Source organism: Balaenoptera acutorostrata, chromosome 3 (genome assembly GCF_949987535.1).
Source record: "Balaenoptera acutorostrata chromosome 3, mBalAcu1.1, whole genome shotgun sequence".
In the NCBI taxonomy this organism is placed as follows: Eukaryota; Metazoa; Chordata; class Mammalia; order Artiodactyla; family Balaenopteridae; genus Balaenoptera; species Balaenoptera acutorostrata.
The window spans coordinates 102,532,857-102,555,365 of record NC_080066.1 but is presented as its reverse complement, the minus strand read 5'-3'; the positions used below and the strand labels follow the sequence as shown (position 1 = coordinate 102,555,365).

Genomic DNA, 22,509 nt, shown 5'->3' with positions numbered 1-22,509 from the left:
TCTGCCTCAGTTAATCTGCTATTGATTCTTTCTAGAGAATTTTTAATTTCATTTATTGTGTTGTTCATCATTGTTTGTTTGCTCTTTAGTTCTTCTGTGTCCTTGTTAAACCTTTCTTGTATTTTCTCCATTCTATTTCCAAGCTTTTGGATCATCTTTACTATCATTTCTCTGAATTCTTTTTCAGGTGGACTGCCTATTTCCTCTTCATATGTTTGGTCTGGTGCGTTTTTACCTTGCTCCTTCATCTGCTGCATATTTCTCTGTCTTCCTATTTTGCTTAACTTACTGTGTTTGGGGGTCTCCTTTTCACAGGCTTCAGGTTTGTAGTTCCTGTTGTTTCTGGTGTCTGCCCTCAGTGGGTAAGGTTGGTTCAGTGGGTTGTGTAGGCTTCCTGGTAGAGGGGACTGGTGCCTGTGTTCTGGTGGGTGGGGCTTTATCTTGTCTTTCTGGTGGGCAGGGCTCTGCCTGATGGTGTGTTTTGGGCTGTCTGTGAACTTGCATGATTTTAGGCAGCCTCTCTGCTAATGGGTGGGGTTGTTTTCCTGTCTTGCTAGTTATTTGGAATGGGGTGTCCAGCACTGGAGCTTGCTGGTCGTTGAGTGGAGCTGGGTCTTAGTGTTGAGTTGGAGATCTCGGGGAGAGCTCTTGCTGATTGATATTATATGGGGCCAGGAGGTCTCTGGTGGTCCAATGTCCTGGACTCGGCTCTCCCACCTCAGAGGCTCAGGCCTGACACCAGCCCGGAGCACCAAGACCCTGTCAGCCACATGGCTCAGAAGAAAAGGGAGAAAAAAAGAAAGAAAATAATAAATAAAAATAAATAAATAAATAAATAAAATAATTAAAAATTTAAAATTTATTAAAATAAAAAAATAGAAAATAATAAAAAAAAAAGAGAGCAACCAAACCAATAAACAAATCCACCAGTGATAACAATTGCTAAAAACTATACTAAGATAAACATAAAAATCAGAAACAAGTCAGCTGCAGACAGCAAACCCCACGTCTACAGTTGCTCCCAAAGTCCACCACCTCAATTTTGGGTTGATTCATTGTCTATTCAGGTATTCCACAGATGCAGTGTACCTCAAGTTGATTGTGGGGATTTAATCCGCTGCTCCTGAGGCTGCATGGAGAAATTTAACTTTCTCTTCTTTGTTTGCACAGCTCCCGGGGTTCAGCTTTGGATGTTGCCCCACCTCTGCGTGTAGGTTGCCCTCAGGCTTCTGTTCCCACCCAGACAGAACGGGTTTAAAGCAGCAACTGATAGGGGGCTCTGGCTCACTCAGGCCCAGGGGGAGGGAGGGGTACGGTAGTTATAATTGGAATGTGGGGTGAGCCTGCGGCAGCAGAGGCCAGCATGACTTTGCAACTGCCTGAGGTGCGCCAAGTGTTCTCCCGGGGAAGTTGTCGCTGGATCACGGGACCCTGGCAGTGGCAGGTTGCACAGGCTCCTGGGGGCGTGTGGATAGTGACCTGCACTTGCACAGAGTTTTCTTGGTGGCTGCAGCAGCAGCGTTAGCGTTTCATGCCCGTCTCTGGTGTCCGAGCTGATAGCCGCAACTCACGCCCGTCTCTGAAGCTCGTTTAGGCGGTGCTCTGAATCCCCTCTCCTCGTGCACCCCGAAACAATGGTCTCTTGCCTCTTAGGCAGTTCCAGGCTTTTTCCTGGACTCCCTCCCAGCTAGCTGTGGTGCACTAGCCCCCTTCAGGCTGTGTTCACGCCGGCAACCCCAGTCCTCTCCCTGCGATCCGACCGAAGCCCGAGCCTCAGCTCCCAGCCCCGCCCGCCCCGGCGGGTGAGCAGACAAGCCTCTCGGGCTGGTGAGTGCTGCTCAGCACCGATCCTCTGTGCAGGAATCTCTCCGCTTTGCCCTCCGCACCCCTGTGGCTGCGCTCTCCTCCGTGGCTCCGAAGCTTCCCCCCCAACCTCCCCCATCTCCGCCCGCGAAGGGGCTTCCTAGTGTGTGGAAACCTTTCCTCCTTCACATCTCCCTCCCAGAGGTACAGGTCCCGTCCCTATACCCCTCCCTCCCAGAGGTACAGGTTCCCACCATTAAAAAATGTAAAGATCATTCTTAAAGGAGTCATTCAAAAATAGGCAGTGGGTCAGATCTGGCCCACTCTGGGCTAGAACAAGAGGTGGAGGTCTCCTTCACTTCACTTCCACTGCTGGCTCAACCACTAGCTAGCTGTGGGACTCTGGGCACCGGTTAACTTCTGTGGGCCTCAGTTTCTTTAACAAGTGTGTGCTGACAGGATGGGAGGAACACGAACAGATGAAATCATGTTCCTTTTAGCTATAATATTACATTTCCTGATTCTATTAAAGGAGCATAAGTCAACCCAAGCAGTGTGGTGTGTGGGGAATGAAAATTACTTAAAAGAAATACAAAGAAATAGAAGAAATGCAAAGAAAGAGATGGAAATTATTTTAAAAAAAACAAATACATCTTAATATTCTTAACATGAATCTTTGTTTTAATACGAGGAACAATGTCACAACTCTGCTAGTGAGACCAAAACTTATTGTCTCCTAACTCTATTTGAAGGCTCATATCATTTCTTTCTGTTTCTCCAGTTCAATCCTTTTTTTTTCCCCTGGTTTTACTGAGGTGTAATTAACATACAATATTGTTTAAGTTTCAAGTGTACAACATAATGATTTGATATATGTATATACCGTGAAATGATCACCACAATAAATTCATTTCACATCCATCACCTCACATAGTTACAAGTTTTTTTTTCTTGCGATGAGAACTTTGAAGATCTACTCTCTTAGCAACTTTCAAATGTGCAATAGAGCATTGTTAACTATAGCCACCAACCTGTACATTACATCCCCAGGACTTATCAGTCTTACAACTGGAAGTCTGTACCTTCTGACTACCTTTCACCCATTTTCCTCTGTCTTCATCTCCCCACATCTGGCAACCACCAGTCTCTTTTCTGTTCCCATGAATTTGGGTTTTTTTAGATTCCACTTATAAGTGAGAACATAACAGTATTCGTCTTTCTCTGTCTGACTTATTCTACTTAGCATAATGCCCTTACAGTCCATCCATGTTGTCGCATGTTACGTTCATCTTTTAGTTACTGAACTGTGAGAAGGTCCAAGGGTTCCTTGGAGGAATGGCAGGAGGTGCAGCTGGTGGAAGGTAGACACCAGGGAGGCTCCGAGCAGCATCTATTTACCAACCAGTATGTATTTCAGTGTTTAAGCAACCAGTGCTGCTGTCTTGGTGCCCCTTGGCTGAATGTCAGCCAGACTGCTGTGTAGAGAGGTTCTGTTTGGGTGATCATCCTGCTCTAGCAAATCCCGTAGACCATTCTGGGTGACCTAGAGAGTTCTCAAAAGAACCCAATGCTCAGTCAGTTCCACTTTTAGGTCATGAGGTTGCTACATATTACATAGGACATATTCAGTGAAAAATTATTTGTTGTTTGTCTGAAATTCAAATTTAACTGGTTGTCCTGTATTCTATTTCATAAATCTGGCAATCCTAGGTGTCAGTTTGGGGGCAACATCCAAATGCACCAAATGTGTGAATTGCCTTGGGGTAGCATCTATATATGATAAACCCTCAGTCACCCTAAAGTGCCCATTTAGAGCATGAACATTATTACACAGTTAACCTTAAAGGGCAGTTTCTTATATTCCACTATAAGAAACTATCATTAGCCGTGCTCCTCAGTTGCCAGTACACTTTGAGCCAGACATGTCAAGGCAACTGAATCTGGACAGACCAGAGAGGAAATGGGGTCTAACTTCTTATAACAAGTGCAGTTTCTTAAAGATTCCATTTGAGATGACTATTCACCATGGAGGATAGTTTGTAAAATGTCTGTAAACAAGGGGCGTGGGCAGGATAGAAAAAAGACACTAAAAGAGGTGTGGCCTGAGATGGACAAAAGGTATGCAAAGCAGAAAAGGTAAGCAGTCGTCAGAATTCTATATTGGTTGCATGAATTCTGAAAGTAGGATTTTGCATGCAGCTTTTAAAACACAAGCCTTGAGCTCTTCTTGGTGATGCTGGTTTCCAAGGATCATCTCCATCACCCCACCCGTGGGTCCCGGGATGCTCCTTACTGAATTAGCTTAATTGTCTGTGGAGGACACAGCATCGGGTCCCAAGTAATTGCATCTTATGAACGGAAAGAGATAATTACCAAGTCCACACCAAACCTTAAGTGTCTAAACCAGTAACAAAACTGCCATGAATTGATCACTTCCTCAATGCCAGGCACCATTCTTTGAAGTATTATTATACCTATTGTAGTGATACAAATAAGGAGAGAGGTTCAGTAAAGTCAGGTGCAAGGATCTGGACCCAGGTCTGTCCGAGTCTGGACCTAGGTGCTTATATGTTAAGCCCCTCTACCTCTCCACTAGTTTGGATGCTTTTCTGATTTGTTTGTTTGCTTTTGTTTTGCTTTTAATTGAAGAACCAAATTCATTTCATGGATATGAGTTAGCTCTCATAATCAGTGAGAAGGATTGAGAACCAGGCTCAGATTTAGAAAGCTAGAACCACAACCAAAATCATCCCCACAGAACTCAATCCAGTGAAGATTCTGCAACTGCTCACCTGGGACACTGGATGCCTCAGACCTTGGGTCTTTACAGTTGATGGGGAAACGCTGATGGGAACACGAGCAGATTTCAGGCCCTCACGTTCCTTCACTCCTAAAAGGCAGACTCCGTGGCATCAATTGACTTTGACAGCAAAGAATGGATGCAGAGGGCTCTCTGACCCAGTGCCTTTGCAGTGCATGGAAAGGGCCACATCCTTGTTTTGTTTTCATGGAAGCCAATGAGAGCCTACCGCTTAAAGCTAAAGGCCGCAGGTGGGCTTCCCCACATCATTAGCATATTCATGACAATGGGGCTTGTATTTGCAAGTGAAGTGAATTTAGAAATATCAAGCTAGCTTGTTTTCTGAAGGCATGTGTTTATTTGTGTATGTGAGTACATATGTGTGAGTGTGTGAGTGTGTGAAAGAGAGAGAAAGAGACAGAGATTGTGTGTCTGTTGGCTGTGTGATAAATGATCAAGAAATGATTCAGGTCAAAAGAACAGTGGGGAGGGATGAATTATTGATGGAACTGGAAAATCGCCTTGTTTTCCTCACAAACTCCTCACCATTTTAAGTCATGATAAAGCAGTTGAAAAAAAGTAATCTGGTTTTATTCCTAAAGCCCATGAAATTTAACCAGTTATCGCTCTCAAATCAGTTCCAGTTTTGCAATTGGTGTGGAAGGTTGTTATCACATGTAAATAGAAACGCAAATTTATGCCAATCATAAAGCTCAGTTCTTAGGCCATTTCTCACACTTCTCTTGACATCCATTTGTCCTCTCTATAAACTGCAAGATCATGACAAATCTAGTAACATCCCAGATTTCTTTACGAAACAAAAAGAATAATAAGCTTGTCTTAACCATTGAACACCTTAATGGTTAATGGAACTGTGAAATTCACTTTTCTTTGATCTTGATAACACTTGCTGTCCTCATTTCCTCTGTCTATTCTGACATGAAACAGAATAGCTGTTCATGTAAAATTTGGACTCTGGAAGCATCTACATAGAGAAAACTTTATATTATGCTTTCAGAGTCTGAGAAACCACAGATTAGAACTGAGTTTTATCAAACTGGTGAGAAATTTGTCTATGAATTTTATTTAAATGAATGAGAATATTGCACTGAAATATTTTATTTGGCTTCTCTAAAATTCAACTGTTTGCTTTTTTGCTCCCTTTGAATGTTTCATTTTTTTAAGCCTCCCTTTTCTGTCTCAAAAACTGCAGTTCTGTGTGCATTGCTTAGACTGTGAGCTTCACATCAGTTCTTTAAATGCTGATCTCTTTCTACATATACCATTTATGTTCCATGTGCATATTCAGAAAAGTATTTTCTTTCTTTTCTCTCCAGGATAGAAATGGGAATTTGTGGTTAAAATTACATCCCATATGACCCATTTAAAATTTGAAATGCAGCAGCCTTTGCCTAGGGAATGTTTGAGAGCACACCTATGCTAACATAAGGCTCCAGTTTTTATTGCCCAGTTATTTTTCTCTTGCCTTTTGATTTTTACATGTTTTAATTAAGCCATCCTGATTTACGATTATTATTCCTTCTGAATTGCATTAAGAACTACAGCTACTACATAAATGTCCTGTGTATGAACATTATAAATGTCCCTTTCCAGCTATAGAAAGTGTGACTGTGATTCTAGGAACTATTATAACATTTCTACAGAATATTTCATGATGCTTTTTAAAGTGTTGAAAATGACAGTAGCGCTATATATACTTGTTTTGTTTAAATCTCAAAGTAAAATGATGTACAAAATGGAGGCAATAGTGAATATATTTCAAAATTATGGAAACGTGATTCCTCTCTCCCACTTCCTTGATGCCTGTAGCTATACATGCTTCATAAAGTATGCTTACTATTTATCGGGTGTCTGTTGTGAATCAAGCAAGCACCGGGTTAGGAATATTAGCATATTTAATTCTTAGAACAATCCTATGAGTTATTATTTTCCCTATTTTATACATGTAAATACTGGTTCATAGAAGTTAAGGAACTTGCCTAAGTGACACATCTAGCGTGTAACTAGTAAGTAATATCCCATAGTGAACCCAAATACATCTCACTTCAAAGCCATGGCTCTGGCCTCTCCTCTTTTTCTTTGCCCTCTCTTTAACTGTGTTTAAGAATAGGATCATAGGGACCTCCCTGGTGGTCCAGTGGTTGAGACTCTACGCCCCCAATGCAGGGGGCCCGGGTTTGACCCCTGGGCAGGGAACTAAGAGCCCGCATGCCGCAATGAAGATCCCGCACGCGGCAGCGAGGATCCAATGTGCCTCAACTAAGACCCGGCGCAGCCAAATAAGTAAATAAATAAATATTAAAAAAAAAAAAAGAATAGGATCATAGTTGTGACAATGCCTAGCTTACTTTCTACTTTGTAATTTTAATGCCTTTACATTGGCTTCCATATTTTTCTTTTAACGTGACTAAATGATGTATTAACTTCAAGGAATCATTACTGATCAAATCAGGGCTCATAATTTGTGTCCTTTCTGCTCTCTGCCAATTCCTTCTAACTGCAGTGGCCATTTGGTTCCGGTAACCAGGTGATCATCTATGTTGCCCCCATACTGATGTTTCAATGTGAAAGAGAACTGTTACAAAATTCTATAGCTCTTTGATTTATTATAATGAAAAGAAGGTACATTTAGAATCAGGTTGATCCAGTGCAGATCCTGGGTATGCCACTCATTGATTGTGTAATCTTTGAATTGCCCTAATTTCTCTGAACCTCAGTATTAACATCTAAAGCAGTGGCCAAACAGTACCACCTATGGCTATTAATTAAGACTAAATAAAATTTAAAATTTAATTCCTCAGTTACATTAGGCACATTTTAAGTGCTCAGAGGCCACCTGTGGTACTGCATTGCATGACACAGATTTCCACCATTACAGAAACTTGCACTGAACAGCACTAATAAAACGGGGTCAGTGACACCTTTCTCATAGAGTTATGGGGAGGATTAAGGTATTAGAAAACTTGCGTAAAGAACCTAGCATGGTACCTACTTGGGACAATCATGACACCCTAAAAAAATGCTAGATCTCCCCCTTCTCTCCTCTCATGCATGTCTTATCATCCATCTTCATTTTGTTTTAGGTAAATCCTCATCTTCCCTGATTTTTCTTTTGCCTCCTTTAAATTTAAAAGTATTTAAAAATGATAACTAGATCTTTGGTGTTGGAACTAATATTCTCAAGATAACTTTTACTTAAAAAAAAATTAAGGAAGGACAAAAAAAGATATCCAGTTACAGCGGAGCCAGTGGCTGTCTCGTTTCACCACTCAGGAAGAACAAGAGTATAGACAGCAAGAGATATATACAGTTTCTTAGATTCCAGATCTTCATCTACAACTTTCATCATGAGCAACTTTAGCCACAATGAAATGCTTTCTCCATGGACTCCGTGCCTTCTGTAGTGGTTATTTCTGTGGGACATCACTATTACTCATTTGGGAAAAGCTCAAAACTCTTCAAAAACATGTCCCAGGAAATTCTGTACCTTGAAGAATGCTCCTATTTTCCCTCCTCTTCAGCTTCACAAGTAAGTCACAGCCTTTCCTTTTTCCTCTTACAATATTTTATTTTGTCACGGACATTGAATCCATTTCCAAGGACTATCTGCTTGGTGGAATCAGTCTTAGAAATATCTGACAGTAAGACCCTAAGTAGTAATGTAATAACTATTTCAAGCTTGATTTTCGTATTTGTAAGAGTAAGGACATTTTAAATGAAGTGCGTACACCTTTGAAGTATAATGAGTTGGCCTAAAAACAACAACAAAAAATGGTCCTTGCTCTGCTGTTAACACCCTAGGCTCTCTCCCAGGCCAGTCATCGTCTGGGAACACCCTTCCCCAAAGGGAGGGGAAGTCTCAGTGCTAAGGGACCACACATCATCAGCATGTGTCAACAGACTCTTGAGAAAAGGATTTTCTGGAGAAAATCCAAATTCATGGATTTTTTTTTTTTTTTTCTGCAATGATTGAGTTGGTTTAAAAATCATCTTGGAGTACAGGAAAGTAATAAAGAACAGGTGAACTTTGTCACCATCTACAGTAGCCACCTGAGAAAACCCTTTAAGCTAATTGCTCTCTTCAGGTGATACAGATGGAAAACAATAATCCAGAAAGCACTGGCCCTGAAACACCCAAAGGGACCCCTTGAAAGAATTTTCTTTGGAGCTCAATTCACTCGTTGCACAGATGTGGCATGGGGAGCCGTTGTATTTAGTAGGCCTATCTATAAGGAACAATCCTGTTCAGACCAAATGGCTCCTCTGTCCAAGAGCATACGTGAGGGAACTGGGAGGGGCAGCTTCCTGCTTGGGCCGTCCTTTCATCGGTAAATACTTGCTTCATATTGACAAGGTTAAAAAAAATTCTGTTGGTTGCTGGTTGATGTCCCTAAGAAAGTTATTCCTTTGCTATGAAAACATGTCATATCCATATGGTACTTACTACGTGCCAGGCATTGATGAGAGTGTGAAACATATATTAGTTTATCTAATGCGTCTAACAACCCACGAAGTAGGTACTTTTCTTATTCCAAGTTTCTAGGTGAGGAAGCTGAGACACAGGTTGCTTATATAACTTGACCAAGGTCAAGTTTCTTGCAGGAGCAGAGTAGGGTGTTAGCCCAGGACCCAGGGCCAGGTTCTTTTTTTTTTTTTTTTTTTAATTTTTTTTAAGTCTTTATTGAATTTGTTACAATATTGCTTCTGGGTTTTTTTTTTTAATATTTTGGTTTTTTGGCTGTGAGGCATGTGGGATCTTGGTTCCCAGACCAGGGATTGAACCCACACCCCCTGCATTGGAAGGCAAAGTCTTAACCACTGGACCACCAGGGAAGTCCCTCAGGGCCAGGTTCTTAACTGTGTGCACTGCCCTCATTCCTTGATCACTGCAAGATGACGTACCCACTGCTCTCTTCTCTCCTTCAGCTTCACGAGCATGCCTCGGCCTCCCCTCTTCCCTTTCAGAGTCTTCTAGTTTGTTACCGACATTCAACCCACTTCCACAGATGTTTTGAATACAGCTCAGTGGAACCAGTCTTAGAAACATTTTGCACTAAGTCAGCTCGATGGAAAAAGGCCTTAATCTCTGAGCCCTGTCCTTGCCATTGGCAGGTGCAGCCTGTTTTCTTTTGAATCAATCAGTAAAAACAGCTGCTGGCTTCTCCGAGGCTGAGCCAGAGGGGGCTGTTTTGAGGGTTGCAGTAGTTGGCAGGGGGAATCCACGCCGTGAAGGCAGGGAAAGCACTGCCTGAAATGGAAGGAGAAGCCTAGGGAGGTCTCCGGCTCTGTCTTGCATTTGGCCTCATAACTCCATTTTGAAGATGTGGAAAATGAGCTTAAAGAAGATGCTGATTAGGAAGAAGGTAAGATCACGTGCCAAGGCAGTAGGGGGATGTGACACGGGGTGGACAGGAGTTGGGACGCCTCTTTTCCCACCTTAATGGCTGCACTTGAGCTGCGTGAGCTGGTACCAGTTACTTAGCTTCTCTTGACTTCAAATGTCTCCATCTTTAAAAGAAGAATGTTGAGCTGGTTGACTTCTAGTGTTTCTAAAGACCTCTTCAGCCTCCCAACAATTTGATTCTACCCGGCTTCTTCCATAATCTTACACGCCTTTCATCTGACACCTCATTCATTTAACAAATGTCTTTTTGAGTACTTGTGCTGTCATCATATCCTCAGTTCTCACCATTTATACAGACTTCACTTAGTTAAAACACACTTTCTGAACCCAAAAAACCCATCTCCGCCCATTACCCCACTTATATCTTCATAGTTTACTTACTTTTCCCAGCCCATTGCTCTAAACTCTTTTCTTCCACAGAAATAGTTTCTACAGTCTTACTTACTCTTACTAATTTTAACTGTTTTCTACTTTTCTCAAGCAATCGTCTCATGAACCTAGTTGAACCCCTAGAATCTGGAAGCAGTTAGTCATTAAATTCAGGCCGGGAACTTGAAGTATACTGGATAAGGAGAAACATGAGAATCATTTAGCCCAACACCGTGAAATTAATCTCACTTGCTTTACTTTTCCCTTGCTTCTCTGGGATTTTATGAGAACGTGGGAAGGGATTCTCTAAGCTGAGTGACATGGCAGAGGGCTGCAAAGAGTAAGTGTGTGAGGTGGGGGGGCTTTAGGAAGTTTTTCTTTTAGGCAGTGTGTCCAATTTCTGCAAATTGACTTAAAAATTTTTAATGCTCATTCCTCTAGTTGTTATTAGAATCAAGAAGCTAGGTTCTACTGCTTCCAGGAGATGATATGCATTTTTTGTTGTTTTTGCAACCATTCTTTTAGGCTTAGCTCACTAGGTATTGTTTGTTGGACTGATGTTCCCATTGCCATGAGGTACAGTTAGCTCCAGCCTCAATCTGAGAAGATGGTGAGATGGGAGGAACACGGAGAATTCATTGGTAGTAAATTCTGCACACAAATAGTGTTCTGTTTTCAAGTAGCTGGGTAGTGATTGTTTTCAACAAATAGTTACAAAGAGCAACACGTGGGTTAACTCCTACCTAATACTCATCATGCCTGTTTCAACTGGTTGTCCAGGGCAGATCATTTTTAAATCTGCCTTTTGCACAGGTGTAGCTATTAGAGAGCTTAAGTGTTTTGAGGTTAGAACAAAAGAGAGTCAGGTGAGGTTGAAAAGGAGAAAGTCTTGGCTGTCACTGGTTTTGTGTAGTAGGTACTTAATAAGTATGCATCGCAGGACAAGACAGAGAGAAATAATGTGCAAGAGAAGTTATTCTTTTCCCCCCGAGAATGTTAAAGCATTAAATAGATTCATTTTTCAAGACCACCCAACTAAGATCAAATTTGTAGGCTGCTTATTTGAACACTATGGTCTGAAACATTTTCCCATTCCCTAAATGACCAGATGTTGTAACATTTCTCATGGCCATGAGAACCAGTGGCCTGAAAGAGTCAGTATTCAAAGATCTCTGTAAACTACCATGCTGCTCTGTCTTACTCATCTTCATATTTTTATGGTCACTGCTTCTTTCATTCAAAATTGTCTTACATCCACCTATTGCTGTTTAGACAGAGTCTGGGGTATAAAGTACTCAGTTACAGTCTATGAACAGGAATCACCTCTTTCTTGGTTGATTTCCTGTATTAAACTTCATGTTTCATGAAGGTGGAGGGCTGGAGTTTCTTCATCTTTATACCCCTGGAGCCTCGTACAGAGTTGGTGCTTTACAAAGGTTGTTGGATGAATGCATCTTTGTGATAGTTAAGCTTCCTAAATGAAGGAGAATTGTACGGGTAAGCTGGAAAGCCTCTTGATAGGTTTGAGTCCCGAGGATTGTGTGTCTTGTCAGTAGACAAGCCAACTAGGAATTTTTGCTTGATTTTTCTAAGCAACCCCTCTAGATTTCCCCCCTAAATTACATCGAGGGAAAAGAATGGTCATTCTCATATTGTTTTTTTTTTTTGTGAAGTCAACCTTCTGTATCATCTCAAAGGGTAAAGTACGATACATGTCCTAGTGACAGACCACCAACTAACCGGGCTGACACTCTTGCACATTTCAAGATGCAGAGCTCAGGGTTTTGGAAGAGTGATTGTGGATTCTGGGGCCTGATTGCCTGGATTCAAGTTCCAGTTCCACCTGTGAACACGGGCAAGCTGCATCATCTTTCTGCTCCTCAGTTTCTAAACATGAAAAAGAAAATAATACCAGCCTCATAGCTAGATGTACCAATCAGTTAATACACATGGAGCACCTAGAACAGTGCTTATAAACACTCAATAAATGTTAGGTATTATTAGTATCCTCCACTTACTAGCTGTGCACCTTGGCTTGGTTGTGTTCTCTTGGCCATGGTTGCTTCACTTTTAAAACAAACCTAATAATACCTTACCTACCTCGAGTCAAGGGACTGGGATCAAATCATCTCCCTGGGACCCAAGACTTCCCGCACTTCCATGACACTGTATTGGTGTCCGTGGGTATTGAAAGGGTGCTAAAATTGTGTAGTTCTGCCCCATGCTGTACTGTAGAAGAGCCATCAGCCTCTTCCAGTTTATGTCCCATTTTGCACAGATCTGCTGAAAGTGCTTAGAAACTTATTCTGGAAATCTGGAAATCAATAATTATGTCTGAGAAAATGGAGCTTTCTCGGTTGAAGAACACCAAATACGTGGCATGTCTCCTCCCCTCACCTGTATATTGGCTGGTCTACATAGTTCTTCAGAAGACTGATCTTATGATCTGATGTGATGATTCCTTTTTTCTCTGTCTTGAAGAAGCAGAAGTATGATTTTTATCAACGGGCATTTCCTTGAGACAGGAAGCTTGTTCTGAGACATGTCACCAATGAATTTTCCTGCGTGTTGTGGTGGCCTTTTGATCAACTGTGCCCTAGTTAATAATCCCCAAATATACTGGGATCAGGAGCAAACAGGAAAGTATCCGTTTAGATACAAGGTCAAATCAGGGATTAGGAAGTACTGTCTTAACTTTCCTATAGGAGTTGATGGGTTATAATCGTATGTACCCTTTTTGTGTGAGGGTTTCCTTTGAACACATAGGGCTAGAAATTTATCATTGTGATCAGAATTTCTTGGTATTAATACTTAGTGGGAAACACAATTCAAGTTAGCAGTGTGGAAGCCACAGCCATTCCCTGCTGTGGATAAAGCAAGACAGTTGTTTTGCTTGTGGCTACGGCTTCTGTTTTGCAGAATTTGTTTGCGTTTAACACTTGGGCTCAGTCTTCTCGCAGCTTTGTTCAGAGCCGGTGATTACTATTAAACCATGATGACTATTAAGCCAGTTTGGTTCTTCTGATCCAGCACAGTGCCTTATCCATCCCAGGTGCTTACTAAATGCCTGCTGACTGGATGGGATTTGAAAAACACTGAGACCTTCAGGTACGACAGGAAGCTGCCCCAAGAGGCAGCAGGTATGCTGCTGGGAAACAGAGCTGCAATTTTTCCATGTTCTTCATTGCCAGGTTCTCAGCATATAATCACCGTTGGAAACTACATTGAGCTGACGTTTGGTGGTGGTTTTGTCTTTCCTGTTTTTGTTTTAGGCAAATTGGGTCTGTGACAGAGACCTGATAGAGACCTTTCAGGTGTTTTTCCCTTTAGGGGAACGTGGCTCCTTGGGGACCTTTAGTGAATTGCTTTACCTAACAAGGCAGGTTGTGTGTTACTTTGTATCATGCCAGGTTTCAATTTGTTGGTTGGATGGCTGAAGCACAGAGGCTTTGGCCAGCAGGATTCATAAGGAAGCCAGGAAGTCAGAGCTGCTGAGCAGAAGCCCAAGGCTGGCACAGAGAGTGTGGAGGGTAATCATTCCTGCCAGGCTGGCTGGGGCTGTTTACTCTGCCACCCTAAGGCTGGTGGACAGTGGGCGTGGTGGGTGTGCTTGCCTAGGTACCTGTTTGTAGAACACTGAGGCACCAGGGCAGAGCTAAAACAGCAGTAATCTGAAACCAGTCGAGTTGGTTTTCCTTCTCCGGCTGGGGCAGCTAAAATCTGCATTCCAGATGAAACCTGCAGGGAAGCGGAAGAAAGCACTTTAAAAAAAAAAAAAAGAAAGAAAAGAAAGCTTCAAGGGCAGTAAATTAACTGCTTTTGAGAGTCCTGGGCATTCTGAGATGATCTGTTTCTTTCTTTACTTTTATTTCTTTGCTTTGGGCTTTGTTAAGTGGCTGTTGGTCTGTGTGCACTGCTAGTTTTTTGTTTTTTGGGTTTTTTTTTGGCCTGGATGGCACAGGCTTCTCTGACCGTGATTTAGATGGCAAAAGAGAGCCCGTAAGAAGTATTTCAGTCATTTTCTGCTGATTCACTTTTAAATTCCTTCGGCTGCTCCCGGGGGTGGTTGAAGGCTGTCAGGATCAGCTTGTCGGCTCAGCACTTTTTGGAGCCTGACTTGCTCACCAATGAGGAAGTTGAAAGCGACCAGGAGAACGGCCGGCACTGGGGCGGAGCTCGTGGCGAAGTCCTGGGCTGGGATGAGTGGGGGCAGGCTGACTTTCCCCGCGACAAAAAGCCTTTTGTCCCCGGGAATAAATACGGAAGTCCCAGAGGAGCAGCCTCCCCAGTCCGTGTGTAGTAAGGTGCGCAGCCTCGGCTGCTTCTGGGCATAAAGCTCCGCGGACTTTTTGCAGTTGCCCCGGACGCCCCATCACCGCGCAAACCGGAAGGAGGGCTCGGGAGGGACCAGAGCCCGGCCAAGTGTGCTCGCTCTGCGGCTGAGTCCCACCGGCGGGTCCTGTTGCTCTCTGTCCTGGAAGTTAAGAGCCGGTGGAGTGGAGAAACTGGGAGAGCAGGGGAAGGTCACAGAAGTCAGCATCTGCCACCCAGGGCACGGCTGGGACATGGAGGACGTTGGTAACGCTCCGAATGACAGTGATGGCTCGGAACCAGGACAACCCGAAGCCGGACTGGACGTGGCCCAGTCGATCCTGACCAAGTTCTCTGTGAAATCCCTGTTTGGGTTTACGGGTAAATTGGAATCTGTGAATCCTGAAGAGGGAGATGCGGTGCTGAAAGCCTTCCGCAGTTTAGTGGTGGATCCCACGCCGCAGCTGGAGGAACCCAGCAGTGGCTTGGATCCGCCGGAGGCAGAGGCTCAGGTTCCACCTGACCTCGGAAATGATGGGAAGACTACGAGGGTGGAGACAGAGACGGGGTTGGAGGGAAGCCGGGGAGAAGCAGAGGCAGGGATTTCTCTGCCTGGTCAAGAGCTGCTTCCACTGGCTGCTTTGAGTGTGTGCAGAGACAATGTCATTTTGGTTCGCGGGACCCTGGTGAACACCACCAGTGATTCTGACTCTGATGATGGAGGCCAGGAGCCAGAAGAGGGAAGCAACACCAATGGCCCAAAGTCCCCTGGTGGTGTTTTATCTGAGCCATCTGAGCAGCCCCAAGAAAAGCCAGGAGATGGGCGGGAAAATTCTGCCACTGGAGAAAGGGGTGATGCAGAGCCCAGTGGAGAAGGTCCTCAAAGGACTCTGCAGGAGATAAACTGCAAATTGGAACCCGACGATGGTGGCCTTCAAACAGAGCACAGCCCCGGCCAGCGACAAGCTGGAGAAGAAGGTTCCAAAGTTCTACCTGTGGTAACAGACCAGAACTCAAGTGTTGGTGTCACTGAGAACACCTCTTCTAAAAAAGAAGTCCCTGGAGAGAAGTCCTTCCAGCTTCCAGCTTTTTTTAGTGGGCTTCGTGTGCTGAAGAAGGGAGCCCCAGCCGAGGTCGGGGAGACCATCACTGAAATTAAACCAAAGGACGGGGACCTGGCTTTGCTTAAGTTGACCCAGCCTGTCCAGAGGTCCCTAGCACAGGCAGGGCCTCAGACAGTGAAGATGGGAGAGAAAACAAATGATCCAAAGGTCGCTCCCACTCTCCTGGAGCAGCTCTCTCAGCTGCTCAACATTGACGTCCCCAAAGCCGAATCGAAGGCAGAAGACCCTGAACAGCCCAGGGGGGAAGAGATGGGTGGCAGTACTCCCCAGGAGAGCCAGAGCGGCCCCGGAGAAGCCCAGACCCAGGGAGGAGAGGTCAAGCCAAAGCCGCCAGAGACTGCCTTGGAGGCCTTTAAAGCCTTATTCATCCGCCCCCCCAAAAAGGGGACCACAGCCGACACCTCTGAGCTGGAAGCTCTCAAGCGCAAGATGAGGCATGAGAAGGAGTCCCTCAGAGCTGTGTTTGAGCGGTCGAGGTCAAGGCCAGCAGATGGCCCCTCGGATTCCAAAAGCGTACGTAGCATTGCGTTTTGGGTTTTGTCATAAAATGTGATGCTGCTATATTTCTTTTCAGGTTTCCTATCGAAGAGAATCTCATATACCGATCTTAGTGACCCTCTTCTAGGTGAAAGATGATTATAGTCAAGTTGTCCTTGTAAGGAGTATGGAGTTGGACAGAAGCGTTTTCTTTCTTCCTTATATTTTTCTGGGTTGTTGTGAGAGAGGTAAAAGTAAAGATGTGCAGGTCAGAAAGTGAAACTGTCACTGTGAGTTTAAACATTAATAGGAAATGTGCTTCTAAAAACCAGGCAGCATGAGGAATCAATGCAGTCTAGAACTATAGCCCAGATTTCTTCCCCACTTAATTATACCTCTGTGAAAACTGTATTTTTCCTTTGAAAGTCTGCCACTCGGCGAAATACCTGTTTGTGATGTGATTAAAACGTTCTGTGTTGGTTACAAGGCATCTTGATTGAGCACTGGGTTAGTGTGAGGCTTGGGTTTTAATGCTAACTGCCAATTACTGGCTGGGTGACCTTGATCAGCAAAATGAAGAAAATAACCTTTATCTTTATTTGGTTGTTGCGAAGATTAAATGAAGTTAGCACATAGTAACCATCTAACTAGTGAAAGCTGTTACTATTATTAAAAAAGTTATTCAGGTAATTTGTAAGGACTAGCAAGCACTTGTCCAGTGGATCTTAAAATTCATAAAGACAACAAATAGAATTTCTTGCTTAGTATCAATTTGGCATACAATTATCATTCCCTCATACATCAGTTAAAACATTAAATTTAAAGGTCTTTGGAAAAACTATCTTAGGTTGCAGTTAAAAACTAAATACAACATAGCATTCTCCTAGTTGTAAAAATCAACCCCTATAAAAATAGCTTGAATGTGAAAGCCAACTCATTCAATTTTTTTGTGTGTGGGAAAGAAAAAAAAGAAATTATCAATGTGGACATCTTAGAGAAGTGTATCTTGGCCTACAGGTAACGTTCATGGAAAATGCAAAACTAGTTTTTATATTATAAATAACCCTGGAGTTTGGGATGTATTTCTAAACATCCCTATAAATGTATCCGATTATAGTATATTTGTATCTTCAGATCAAACTGTACTTGTGATTTTTAAAAAAAGAGTTATATGCTAAAAATCATCTATTGAAGGTTGTGTAATACTTGGTCTTGAGGTTATTTCTCTTTCCACCCCGACTGATCACTTTACATTTCTAGAAAAGGGTCGTATTGGAGTGAGATGTTTCAGTTACAGTGAATGAGAGCAATGTGCCGTTAAAATTAATTTCAGAGTTAGCACAGTTGTTCTCAGGGATTAATTGGCTCTGGCCACGTTTCATTTAACTTACTCTTTTGTTTGCCCACTTTTCCAACAGCCTGACCACAGCCCCACTGAACAGGACGATAGGACTCCTGGCAGACTCCAAGCTGTCTGGCCACCCCCAAAGACAAAAGACACAGAAGAAAAAGTGGGATTGAAGTACACTGAAGCAGGTAATGGGAAAAGAAGCCAGGTACCAGGAATGAATCTCTTGCTGCAATGGCTTTTAGTTCTAGCTCAGTAGACTCACAGAATTAAAGTTTTTGTTTCATTATAAAATGTAATGCTGAAGGCTTTTCTTTTTGGTTTTGCTGTTAAAGTGAACCCTTGCACACTTATCATTAATGAATCTCTTAGAGATGAAAGGTGAACGCCGTGGAATGAGTGAAGGGGGGCACATGTGTAAAGGAGGAGAACCTCGGGGGAACTAATGGAGAAGGTAGATTACAGATTCCTCAGGAAGCAGGTGGTTGGCCCTCACAGAATGTCGTGTAAGCTGGCAGGGTTGCTGGCAGAGGTAGAGTACGAGACTCCAGAGCTGTAATCTGATTTGTTCTTTGTCTTTGAGTAATGCTTTTGAGCCACAGGAACCTTGTGCAGAGTGAACGTACAGATACCATATCAGTTACTCTTTCTCTTTTGTTACACAAAGCTTTATTTAATGCATGGCCAATTTCAAAGCAATCTAACTCCCTGGAAACCTTCCCAGGAGCTTTGCTTGAATATATTTAAGTAGAATGGGAATCTAGATGTTTTTACTCTTTAAGTGAAAGGTTCATGTGAAATTTAAAAAAAAAGAAAGAATGAGAGGAGGATATATCTTAATTGTATATATGTGTGTCTGTATGTATCTCTGATGAAACCTCTTTGTCTTCTTCCTGATATTTGAAGATTACTTAACACAGACTTATATTTTGCTGGTTGTCTTAGGTATGTGTGTATATTACCAGTCTGTATGGTTATACAAAAATACTTCTTTCAGTTCCTATTGGTTGATGACATAAGTGGATCAAAGTTTGGGTGGTTTAGTAATACACAGGTTTTTTTGTAAGATGATAAAATTACAATCAGTGATTGAGAACACAGATGAATCTCAGTTCTACAGCCTGATTGCTTTAGCCTCCATTTACACAACTGCAAACTTCTGACTACCCCAAGACATCAACTACTTCATGACATTTTTTTCTGACCTGCTTGAATTACAGAAAGAAAGCTATTACAGCCTTGGTGAAAATGTATGTAGCTGTTGCATTCTTCTTGCCTACATTTGATTTTTCCAAAATCGGATTGTTTATGACTGCAATATTGTACCACCTACCAAGTTGTCTTTCCTACGATCTGGCACAGTTTGAACAGTGAAAAGTCCTGAAGTTCGCTTTAATGAAAAACCAGAATCCTATAAGTTCTTATTCCTAGTTTATATTGGAGTGGCCATCTTCTTTGTGACGATGAGCATTTGCTGAATAGAGACAGAAGTGGCATAAACAGCTTTTCAATCTACTTCAAGTCATATTTGGGGGCATTTATACTCCACAGAGTTTCCTTGGTTTTTGCTCTGTCCTCTTCCGTTTCCAGAAGCTCAGAGGAGTGCTATCATTACCTTGCAGTGTAATTACACTCAAAGTCAGTAGCTCTCCCAGTCTCTCTTTTTTTTTGTAGTGAAACGCGTGTTCTCCAAGCTGTCTAAGGTCTCGGATGAGATGGGGAAAAAAGGAGGGAGGAATTGATGAATAATGACAGTTCTCTTGGGTTCGTTCTGATTGCACAATGACAGCTTGCAACAGAGAGAAGGCTGGCTGTTGTCTGGAGAAGGCACCTAGGTCCCCAGCCAGTTCCCATGGGTGGCAGTACTGTGTCTTACTTACCGTGCTCCCAGCCAGGTCTGGTGCTCATTTTCTTGAGAGTTACCTTGTAGCGCTAATTACTCTGCTGATACACTCTGGGGGTTATCAAAGAAGATACTCCATGCCTGTAGGAAACTTCTTTTTACCCCATTACTCAGCCAACATATGGTTGTCTTGTCATTTATTGCTAATCTTTAGGAAGTTAACATTTTCCTTGTGATCTTCTGGAGCTCTGTTGTTGAGAAATCTGGAGTCTTATAAGCATTTGGTTTCTAACTTAACACATTTTGTGGTATTTCCATTGGTTTCCCTGCCCTTAGGGAAGTAGACTGAAATTGCCACTCTGTAGGGAGCACAGAGACAGAAAAATTCGTTCCAAAATATTTCAAGGTGTTTGAAGTCTTATGCTTTTACATCGTCAGTGCTCTTAATTTTTCCTGGCATGTATAATTCATTAAATTAGTGAAAGGGGGGAGCATGACTATTTATATTTAAAGTGTGCTATTGGAGTTCTGCACTGTTGACATCAAAGCCCAGTCCTTGGCAGGGCTGGCAAAGAGGTGGTGTTTTTCATCATGAGTCTCTCACTGTCCTTGTGTTGCCCTCGGCTGCTTTGGATATGCCACTGCTTGTGTTTCCCTCTATTCAGAGTTTATCATGCGATGATCTTTTTCTGAGGGCCTAGGAGATCACCTAATACTGTAAACTCACTTTTGTTCAAGGATTAAAAAAGAAAGAGCTGACCTAAGGGAAGCTGTCCCTTTAAACTATGGCTTCTGGAGTCCTCTTTGCCATGTGAGGGTAGCTGACCACTGTTGCTGGTGCCCACTGCCTGGGATGCACTCTCCTGCCACTGCCAAAGTCATCAGCATCATCTATAGCTGCTGATGCTGCGGCTGACTCCCTTGGCAGCTAAAGCCTTTGGCTTCCACTAGAGCCTCTGATGCCATCCTGATGACGGTGTGTCCACCATTAAGGGCACTTCCACTGCCAGTCTGTGAGCTCTTGGAGCCTTGGTGATGTACCAGTTGAGAGGCACTAGGGCTCACTAGAGCTGTCACTCAAGGGACTTGCACAGGTGCTGGAGTTGACTTCTACCATGCAGGGAGGGTCCCCTGTGTTCGTTCACACTGTACTTGAATTGCTCTGCTCAAATGAGAAAGAATTACTTTCTCCCAGGTCCTGTGCTGTGCTTTCATACATTATTATCAATGCAATTCTGCTTTGTGTTTGGGATGCCTCACAGCTATTACGAGTGAAAAGAACATTTCCCTCTATTCCTTGGAATTGGACTGGGGACAATCTGAGTGACAGACTCCTTGTTCTCAGAATTGTCTTTCCTCCTCTAGGTACAGGAGCTGGCTCTCGAAACAAGCTTGGCGGGGGATAGTCTTGCTTGTCCAGGAAGAATCTTGTAGTGGGCTCCTCGCGTCCTTAAATGGTTAATCAACTCAGCTGAGTCCCTGCCACTTTCTTGTGCTGCAGACCAGAAACATCTGGATGGAGTAAACTTGATTACCTTGTGAAGGCCGGGGCTAAGTAAAACCCAATCACAGCCAAGTGAAAAGGTGTGCTATGAAACAATACAAGGGAATCTAAAAAAAAAATGTAAATGTCTACCTTTAAATTTAATGCTGCAAAAGCAATTTATCTCTTGCGAAACAGAGAACCAGCGATCTGTTCGTCCTCTAACATGCTGTCTTGTACGTGGTGACGTTATATAAGGGTTAGTAACATGCCCAAAGTCTTTAAAAAAAAGGACTGGAAATTATAAAGATCTAAGTATCATAGAATAATCATAGAGGTAACATGGGGTTAAACTTTTATCTCAAACTTGAATAAAAGAATTTTCTAAACCATATTAGGTCACTTTTTTCTTTTTCGCTTTGTGAAGAATACATGCACTTAGCCATATTTATTTTTTCTTTGGATAATTATACTATTACCATATCAGCCCGGGTCCTGTCAGGGATCAGGTGAGGATGATTTGATTGAGAGTTTGTTAGAGACTATTTACAAAGGTGTGGACGGGGTTTGGGAAAAGCAATGAGAGATGAAGCAGCTCTCTGGGGCTAGTAATCATGGGAGGTGTTTACAGCCCTAGACCTGAAGGGGCAGGGCCAGGAGAAGCTACTGGAAAACCCAGAACGTCAGAGGGAGGCCGAGTGGTGTGGAGAGGGCTGCCGGACAGGAGCGATGGCCTTCAGTGGAGGGATGCATCCAATCCCCGGTGACCTGGCGGCCGGAGGGAATTGGGGGCATAAATGCCCTGACTTCCTTCTCCTGCTCTCTGGTCTCCTGCCATCTCTGCCCTTCACCAAATCCAAAGAGAAGTCAGAGCACCGGGATCCACTTTAGGCCAGACAACAGAGCCCAGAAAAGGACCCAGAAAGGGGGAGAGTGGATCTAGGAGGCAAATAGAAGATACTCAGCACGGTTTCACCTGGAGTCAGTTGGCAGTGTAAGAAGGTTCTAAAGCCCATCAGTGTGTGCGAAGAATTGGCACCTGAACCACACAGGGGTCTGATACAAGGGCACAAAGAAAAACTCCTGCTTTGTATCCCGTGGGAGGGTTATGTTTTCTACTGCAGTCAGTTCATAGAAAATATAATGGCTATCATCGAGAGCCTTGCTCTTTGCACACCTACTTCACCTTAATGTAAAGGCTTTGTTTACTGATCTCAGAAAATCTTCCATATGCTTTCAACGTTTCCCAATATTACAAAATAAAATAAATTTGGAAATATCCAGAAATATCACGTAGCAAAACAAACTCTCTATAATGTGTTTCATAGAGAGATCATTGCCACCATTTTGAATTATGATAGGCCTATGTGAATTTAATACTTAAAATTAAAAATATATATATTTTTAAAATTAACTAATTAATTTATTTTTGGCTGCGTTGGGTCTTCGTTGCTGGGCACGGGCTTTCTCTAGTTGCAGCAAGCGGGGGCTACTCTTCATTGCGGTGTGTGGGCTTCTCATTAGCG

General features: G+C 43.0%; 1 protein-coding gene across 2 annotated transcripts in view; it reads left to right on the top strand.

Moving 5' to 3' along the window:
• Positions 1–22,509, top strand: part of FMN1 (formin 1) — a 425,289-nt gene that overhangs the window by 97,636 nt on the left and 305,144 nt on the right. The window contains exons 1-2 of one of the 2 annotated variants that reach the window (XM_057542903.1): positions 14,568–16,345; positions 17,728–17,845. In XM_057542903.1, the coding sequence (XP_057398886.1) occupies positions 14,963–16,345; positions 17,728–17,845 (1,501 nt within the window). In that variant the 5' untranslated portion in view covers positions 14,568–14,962. Of the gene's footprint in view, positions 1–14,567; positions 16,346–17,727; positions 17,846–22,509 lie in introns of those variants that run through there. The other variant, XM_057542902.1, reaches the window with a different exon arrangement.